Source organism: Garra rufa, chromosome 6 (genome assembly GCF_049309525.1).
Source record: "Garra rufa chromosome 6, GarRuf1.0, whole genome shotgun sequence".
Taxonomy (NCBI): domain Eukaryota; kingdom Metazoa; phylum Chordata; class Actinopteri; order Cypriniformes; family Cyprinidae; genus Garra; species Garra rufa.
Genome location: NC_133366.1, coordinates 7,452,863 through 7,462,153, shown reverse-complemented (window position 1 = coordinate 7,462,153; position 9,291 = coordinate 7,452,863). Strand labels below are relative to the sequence as shown.

Below are 9,291 nucleotides of genomic sequence, written 5' to 3'. Positions count from 1 at the left end.
AAACATGTTAGCAGTTTTCTTTTCTCTAGATGGCGCTATAATCAAGTCAAAAACAACACTCTGTCCAGGATCATTGAGTGCATTGGTTTGGGTGACTGACTGTCTGTCATCATCAACTTTAACATCATCTATAAAAGGTCAGGGAGCTGACCAAAAACAAACGTTATCTTATGGCAGAGCATATATTCCTTCTTTTTCTTTCGCTTGGTGATTTAACCACAGCTGTGGTTTAAAAGTACTTACAACCTTTAACTCATAAAGGTATCTTCAGTTTAAAATTAGCACCAATGTATTTGGCTCCTCATTTCTGGCAGGTTTTGGTAGTGTGGCAGTGGACGCTGATCTTGACCCGTCTTTGAACCAAAGCGAATGGAAGGGAATGGCTTTTCCCTTATCCAAATACACACACACAACTCCACAAATGCTATTAATACACCTGTCTGGTGACTGAGGCAGACAGACAATAAGTGCTGGGACAGATATGGTCAATGACAGGGCTGTGCTGCTTTTACTGCTTTATTGTTCATATTTTATAGTGTATGTAAAAAGCATGTGGACTGGGGTCAACTGCTGTTTTCCTGTGTTTGTTTGCACACGTGTTGGTCATCGTTTTGTTTCCCTGAGCCAAATACTCCTATAAAGCCTTGAACGTTCATCCATTCACCCCAAATCAGACTCGGATACGTATCATCTGTTTTTCCACTACATGAACTTGCAGTGGGTGTGAATGGTAATGGGAAAACCAACATCTGGCATGATATCAAAATGACTTTTAAAGTGGATATAGTTGCACAGGTGAGCATCTGTGTGCTGTGCAGCAATGCAACCGCTGTGGAATAATACAGCGATGGAATCAGAGCATCTCAAATGGCTTCTGTCGCAGAGCCGCTCATTTCTGTGTGCGTGTGCTGCTGGGGAAAATGGAGGGGTGGGGTTAACATTTCAAGACAAGGAGAGGGACAGTGTGATTGACAGGTGAGGGGCAGCGACATCACAAGGACGCTGTATAAAAGGTGAAAGTGGGGAAAAAGTGATGATCTGAACTCATTTGAGGAGTTTTCCCAATCTAGTCACACACTCTTCAGAGGACACCGATAACGGTAAGGAGCTCAACTGAACTTTCTAATGCTTCGTGCAAAAGTTAAGATGCAAATTATTGCCGGCAGACTGCACCTGTCATGCTTTGAGATTACTTTAATACTTTAAATGTTTGCAATAGCAACAAAATTGATTTATATATGACTTTGAGACAAAAAAAAAACAACAACAATAAAATTTTATTTTATTGTATTTTTGTAGTAGAATTAGTTTGAGAAGGATAAACTAGCACAGTTTAAAGTTAAAATACTAAAATAAACTTAAAGTTAAAATTAAGCTAAATTAAATGTACATCTAGTTTTAAAAAACAATTAGTTCATATTTTGTAGTAGAATTAGTTTGAGAAGGATAAACTAGTTCATTTTTTAATTTTAAAAATTAAATTAAAATTAAGAATTAATTTTAGTTTTTAAGAGAAATTCATTGAGACAGGGTGAAATACTAAAATAAAAAGTTAAATTAAATTATCTAGCTTGTAAAAAGAATTAATAAAGGTGAGGTAAAATAATAAAACTTCAAATAAAATTTTTTAATTGAACTCAAAAGTAAAATTGGAGTTTGTTGCTGAATTTAAAAAAAGTGAATACTAGTTATTTTTAACGAAGGGAGAAAACGGCAATGAAAGAAAAAACATGCGCAAAAAGTCAAAATCAAACGAAAAAGTGCAGAATTAGATTGAGATGGGTAAACTAATACATTTAAAAAGTTAAAATGAAACTTAAATGTAAAATCAATTAGTTCAAAAGTTAAAATTATAAAATAAATACAATTATAGTTCATGGCAGAATTTGTTGAGAAAGTGAAAACTAGTTGAAAAGGGAAAAACTGCAATGAAAAAACATGCACAATTTCCAAATTTAATTAAAAAGTGAAGAATTAGTTTGCGAAGGGTAAACCAATCAAATTTTGAATCAAAGTTGAATTTAAACCTAAATGTGAAATCATAATTAGTTAAAAAAAAGTTAAAAAAAATTCTATAAAAAAAAAAGAGTTTGCTGAGAAAGTGAAAACTAGTAAAAAAAGAAATAAGTTAAAATTATACTCTAATATAGAATTTTTTTTACAGAGGGGAAAAAAAACTTTATAAGGTAAAAGTTAAAATTCTATTTTAATGTTTTTTTTTTCTCCACAGAGTAAAAACCTTAAACGAAAGGAAAACATATGCATTTATATTAAAGTCTAAATTTAATTTAAAAAGTGAATTTTTTTCTCTTTTGAGAATTTTTTTTTTTTTTTTTTAAAGGTCAAATAAAAGCTGCAAGGCTCATTTATTAGCCTGTAAATCAACAGTGGACTGTGTAGCTGTAACAGCATTTGACAGGATCCACGGAGCATTAAGTGAAACTGGAAGTCCTCAAGGTCAAGCGTTCCAGTTCACTGGAGCCTGCGACTGAAAATACTCAAGCTGCCTCATGCAACTCTGCAGATTAGTGAATATCACTGCAGGCCTTTATGTCGGAGATATATTAGTAATGACGATAGATGCTACGTTATGTTGATTAGGCCTAATGCAAACAACCAGCCAAGCAAAATGCAAACAAACATAAATGTTGACTGAAAATAATCTATTTTAAGAGACATTTGTGACCCTGGACCACAAAACCAGTCATAAGGTTAAATTTTACAAAACTGAGATGTATACATCAATAAAAAAACATCAATAAATAAACGTTCTATTGATGTATGGTTTGTTAGGATAGGACAATATTTGGCCGAGATACATCAATTTGAAAATCTGGAATCTGAGAGTGGAAAAAAATCAAAATACTGAGAAAATCACCTTTAAAGTTGTCCAAATTAAGTTCTTAACAATGCATATTACTAATCAAAAATTACATTTTGATAGGTTTACAGTAGGAATTTTACAAAAAATCTTCATGGAACATGATCTTTACTTAATTTCCTAATGATTTTTGGCATAAAAGAAAAATCTATAATTTTGACCCATACTATGTATTTTTGGCTATTGCTACAAATATACCCCAGCGACTTAAGACTGGTTTTGTGGTCCAGGGTCACATTTTGGGAGCAACTGTACTCATCTGGTTAATGTATAACACTCCTTAGTTCTGTAGAGTAGAGGTCAAATCCCAATTATATTTTTTATTTAGTGCATGCACACAAGAGCACAGTAAATAATGCACATCAATAGGCTGACATAAGTTGGTCATATGAGTAGCATTTGTTCAATGCATAGTTTTAAAGTAGCTTTACAGCTGAAAGTGGTTTAAGGCCAGTCATGAGGGAAGTGAACGCCGTGTTGATCCTAATCTGACTGAAACATGCTGAAAAACGCCTCGTTTAATGTTGCAAATGCAATTCCAAACGCCTGGAATGTTTTGGCTCATTATTTATGACAGGTGTGTTTTTGTCTGGTTTGTCTTCTCACGCAGACAATGGCCGATCACGAGCTGGTTCTGAAATGCTGGGGAGCCGTCGAGGCCAACTACACGGCTAACGGAGGGGAAGTTCTGACCCGGTCAGTTCCCGACTTCATCGTGGTTAATCTAAATGCGTTCTGCTGAGGTCTGCCTCAAGTTTTCTTTCTCTTCAGTTTGTTTAAGGAGCATCCGGATACTCTGAAGCTGTTCCCGAAGTTCGTGGGCATTGCTCAGTCTGATCTGGCTGGAAACGCAGCAGTGGAGGCTCACGGTGCGACTGTGCTGAAGAAGCTGGGAGAGCTGCTGAAGGCCAAAGGAGATCACGCTGCCCTCCTCAAACCACTAGCCACCACACACGCCAACCAGCACAAGATCGCCCTCAACAACTTCAAGGTAACGTGGGACACTTTCAGTCACAACCTGACCTTCAGTTTTGGGCTCCGTTTCAGAGCCTAGTGAACCGACTCAATGTCTACATAGACAGCATCCTAACTAAACTATTATCTCAAGTGTCTGATTTTTAACAATGTATTTTATTCATATACAAGTAATAAAAACATTTACAATTAGAATTTAAATCATTTCAATTATGGAATAATACAATGAATATTTATATTATTTTTTTTTATGGTACCAGAATTTTTTAAGAGTATACAAAATAAATAATATATATACACATATATATTTTTTTTCTAAAAATAAAATTGCTTTACTATATTATATATTATAACCTCTTCAGTGACCGAGACTGAATGCTGTAAATTTTATATTTTAATAATAATAAAAATATTTTTATTAAATTTTAAAATATGTGACCCTGGACCACCTTTAAAATCACCTTTAAAGTTGTCCAAATTAAGTTCTTAACAATGCATATAGCTAATCAAAAATTACATTTTGATATATTTACAGTAGGAATTTTACAAAAAATCTTCATGGAACATGATCTTTACATAATTCAATCAATAATTTTGACCCATTCAATGTATTTTTGGCTATTGCTACAAATATACCCCAGCGACTTAAGACTGGTTTTGTGGTCCAGGGTCACATATGATAAAACACATATTATTATTATTCATATCTTAAAAAAAAAAAAAAAAAAAAAAGGAAGACAGGTAAAAATAATTTAATTAAAGGTAAATTTTTTTTTTTTTTACAAAATAAAATTATATTTTGCAGGAGAGTGTTTTTGAGAAAGGGAAAACAATAAAAATTATCACATAAAAATTAAAATAATAAAAACTATTAAGCATTAATAATTAAATTATTAATTTATTCATATTAATTAACATTTATATTTATTATTATTATATTGTTTTATAAGATACCAGACAATTTTAAGTGTATATTTTGTTGCAAAAAAGACTAAATTAAACTTTCAAAAAAAAAAATATATATATATTTTTTTTACTATATTATAACTTGCGTCCTAAGTGACTGATTTTGAATGCTGTATATATTACATACATAAATAATAAAATATTTTTTTTTATTAAATATAAATCATATATGATAAAACATACAGTATATAAAGTATATAAAACTGAAAATTTAACAAAGTAAAAAATGTATATAAGCTAAATATTTTGACAAAATAAAGTTATATTTTGCATGAGAATATTTATGAGAAAGGGACATGCATAAAAAAGAATAAAAAGTATGAAATAATAAAAAAATGTATGTGCGCATATTTTTTCTTTTACTCTTTTATATAAATGTTTTAGCATATAAAACATGATATGATCAAATAAAATACATGATAAAAATAAGTAGTATGAAATAATTATATATATATATATATATATATAATTATTTCATACTTTTTATTTTTATCATGTATTTTATTTGATATAAAAGTGGAAGAATTTATATATATATACACACACACACACACACACACACACACATATATATATATATATATATAAATTCCTTTTTTTTATTCCACTTTTATATTTTAGCATATGTCAGGGAAATATGATAGTAAAATATGTGATAAAAATAATGAAAACACACATATACATATACATATACACATATATATATATATATATACACACACACACACACACACACACACACACACACACACATTAATTCCCTTTTTTATTCTTCTTCCAAAAAGTATGAAATCAGTAAAAAAGCATTCCATATACATATATACATACATACATATACACACACACATATATATATATATATATACACACACACACACACACACACACACACACATATATACATATATATATATATATATATATATATATAAATAAATACAAACACATTTTTTCTTCTCTTCGTCCACTTACATCTTATAAAATGTTTTAGCAAAATAATAGGGAAATACGATAATAAAATACACCATAATTATAATATAATGTATTAAGTCGTTATATATATAAATGTTAAATGTTTTAGCATATATTAGGGAAATATGAAAAAAATATGTGTGTACACTAAAGATTTCATTATATAAGTTTTATAAAAAGTTAGTTAAATTTCGTATTTCATTAGAGGAAAAAAATAGCACTACAATTAAAATATCAGTTTCCACCATTGACATTATCCATTAGCATATTCCCAAGCTAGCAACACCACACTAAAAATACACAGCACGCACCAGTTTTGGCTAAAATCCATGTCTGCCCCAAATGGTTGTCAGTGAAGGAAACTCATTAGGCTTTGAAGCGGAGTGTTGAAATCGCCCTCTTCCTTCCATTCGCACGCTGACAGATTTCACGTATTCTTAGAAACACTCAGACTTTCCCAGTGAACAGTGTGTGGTGTGTGTGTCTATCCACAGCTGATCACTGAGGTGCTGGTGAAGGTGATGGAGGAGAAAGCGGGTCTGGATACGGTCGGTCAAGCCGCGTTCAGGAGAGTCATGGAGGTGGTCATCGGCGACATCGACGTTTATTACAAGGAGCTGGGATTCGCCGGTTAAACGACACGCGGAACGTCACCAACTCAGCGGGATCATAGAAAAACGCTTGTCTTGTTAATGCCACTAGTGAATAGATGTTACTGTGCAGCTAATACCATTAAAAACTATCCAAATCACGTCTAACTCCCGAATACCTATGCAACTGTTTATTAACGGTTTAGCGCCGTGTTTGAGTTTGACGAGAATGACAACGAAGCGGTTTGATGGATTGTAGTGTTGTTTGACAGCACAGCAAAACTTTCAGTAGACAAAACTCCATAAACACTTCTAAAAGTTGTGTTTACAGTCCTTCCGCCGCATTAGATTCAAAATGGCGATTAACCTGATTAAGGTAAATGTGCCTTGGAAACGAGCCAATCACATCAGGTTTCGAATGTCAGCTGATCTGGTGACGTCATCGCAGTGACTGTAGGCGCGTTAGGGTCTCAGGAGGAGCCTCGGTTTAGGACTAAACTTCATCTGAATTGCACTTGAGTGATTGCACATGAATGAAATCCTGTTTAATTTGGGAGTAAATGAAGATTGAAAATGAAATTGGGTTAATTCCAATGACGCCTCTCTTGTTTTGAAAGGCCATAGATGTTTGTTTCTCTGCACTTGCTTTGTTTTATTATTATTAACCTGCGTTATGAATCATATGCTTCGCTTTTTGTAAAGCAACTCTTATTAATAAACGTCGCTTTTACCTGCTGAAAAACTGAACTGTGTGTCTTTGTCTTTCATGCATTCAAAAAAATGATGACCTTTGTCTTTTGTCATTCAACGATTTAAAATGTTGGATTTTAACTGTTTTTGAGAAAGAGTTGGGCAAACTAAGTGAACTAATACCACACAAGCAACAAAATCACCTCATAAATGAATGCTTTGCATTATTTTTATACAAGATATAATAGGACAAGGATTAAAATAGCAAATTTTGCTATTTTAAAATAGAACTTAATTTATTTAAATATTTAAATCTATTTTAAAATAGAATGTCGTAGTGTAATAAATATATTGTTCATTGTTTATGTTGTTTAATACATTAACTAATGTTAACTAATGTTAAATTACACCTTATTGCAAAGTGTTAAAAATTTAAACTTAAAAGGTACAATAAATCTGTACTGCAGATTTGTTTAGTTACAAAAAAGTCAAATCAAATGCTTTTGAGAAAGGGTTGGGAAATGAACTGAACTATTACAACATAAGTGACAAAATCACCCCATAAGTAAATGTCGTACATTATTTCTATAAAAAAAATAATTGGACAAGGATTAAAATTGCATACAAATTATTTTATTTAAATATGTAAATGTCTACTTTAAAATTAAATGCCATTTTTAAAAAAGAGGGAAGTGTATATACATAATGTGATCTGTAACATTGAAGTTCCTTAGCTAACATGAACTAAGAATGAACAATACTTCTACAGGATTTAATAATCTTAGTTAATGTTAATTTCAGCATTTACTAATGCATTATTATGTTGTGTTTGTTAACATTAGATAATGCACTGTGAACTAACATGAAGCAATGAATGACTACTTTTATTAAGTAACATTAACAAAGATTAATAGTGTAACAAATCTATTGTTCATTGTTCGTTCATGTTGGTTAATAAATTAAGTAATGGTAAAGAATGACACCTTTTTAAATGTTACCAAAAATATCTAACAATAAAACTGTACACACACACACACACACACACACACACACACACACACACACACACACACACACACACACACACACACACACACACACACACACACACACACACACACACACACACACACGTTGGGTTTACATGTTTTATGGGGACATTCCATAGGCGTAATGGTTTTCATACTGTACAAACCGTATTTTCTATCGCCCTAACCCTACACCTAAACCTAGCCCTCACGGGAGATTGTGCAAACTTTTACTTCCTCAAAAAACCTCATTGTGCATGATTTATAAGCCTGTTTCCTCATGGGGACCTAAGAAATGTCCCCACAAGGTCAAAATCTACTGGTATTCCTATCCTTGTGGGGACATTTGGTCCCCACAACGTGATGAATACCAGGTACACACACACACACACACACACACACACACACACACACACGACCCTGGACCACAAAACCAGTCTTAAGTCGCTGGGGTATATTTGTAGCAATAGCCGAAAATACATTGTATGGGTCAAAATTATAGATTTTTCTTTTATGTCAAAAATCATTAGGATATTAAGTAAAGATCATGTTCCATGAAGATTTTTTTGTAAAATTCCTACTGTAAATCTATAAAAATGTAATTTTTGATTAGTAATATGCATTGTTAAGAACTTAATTTGGAAAACTGTAAAGGTGATTTTCTCAGTATTTTGATTTTTTTGCACCCTCAGATTCCAGATTTTTCAATAGATGTATCTCGACCAAATATTGTCCTATCCTAACAAACCATATATCAATAGAAAGCTTATTTATTGAGCTTTCATATGATGTATATATCTCAGTTTTGTACAATTTTACCTTATGACTGGTTTTGTGGTCCAGGGTCACATATGTATAAATATTAGGGGTGGAACGGTTCACAGAAGTCACGGTTCGGTTCGTACCTCGGTTCAGACTTCACGGTTCGGTATGATTTCGGTACAGTGGAGGGAAAAGCAAAACAAAAATGCAGAAGGCAATTAGATGTATTTCCACTCACATACCCAACAACCGCTGAACAACGGTGACACACAGTCCTGGTCTTTTCCACCACTCTCTCGCCTGTACTACTGTAACTGACTGGAAAAGCGAAGTTTTCCCAAACTTGCGATCTAAGGGGCCGTTCACATGTCGCGCCTAAAAACGCGTGGAAAACGCTAGGCGCGCCGCTTTCTTCCTGATCAACAAA

General features: G+C 32.6%; 1 protein-coding gene across 1 annotated transcript; it reads left to right on the top strand.

Annotated features, from left to right (window-relative positions):
- Nucleotides 1-1,032: 1,032 nt before the first annotated feature.
- On the top strand, nt 1,033-7,131 carry mb (myoglobin). Its single transcript, XM_073842088.1, has 4 exons — nt 1,033-1,100; nt 3,492-3,577; nt 3,653-3,872; nt 6,289-7,131. The coding sequence occupies exons 2-4, from the start codon at nt 3,495-3,497 to the stop codon at nt 6,427-6,429; spliced, it is 444 nt and encodes a 147-aa protein (XP_073698189.1). The 5' UTR covers nt 1,033-1,100; nt 3,492-3,494; the 3' UTR covers nt 6,430-7,131.
- The last annotated feature ends 2,160 nt before the right edge of the window (nt 7,132-9,291 follow it).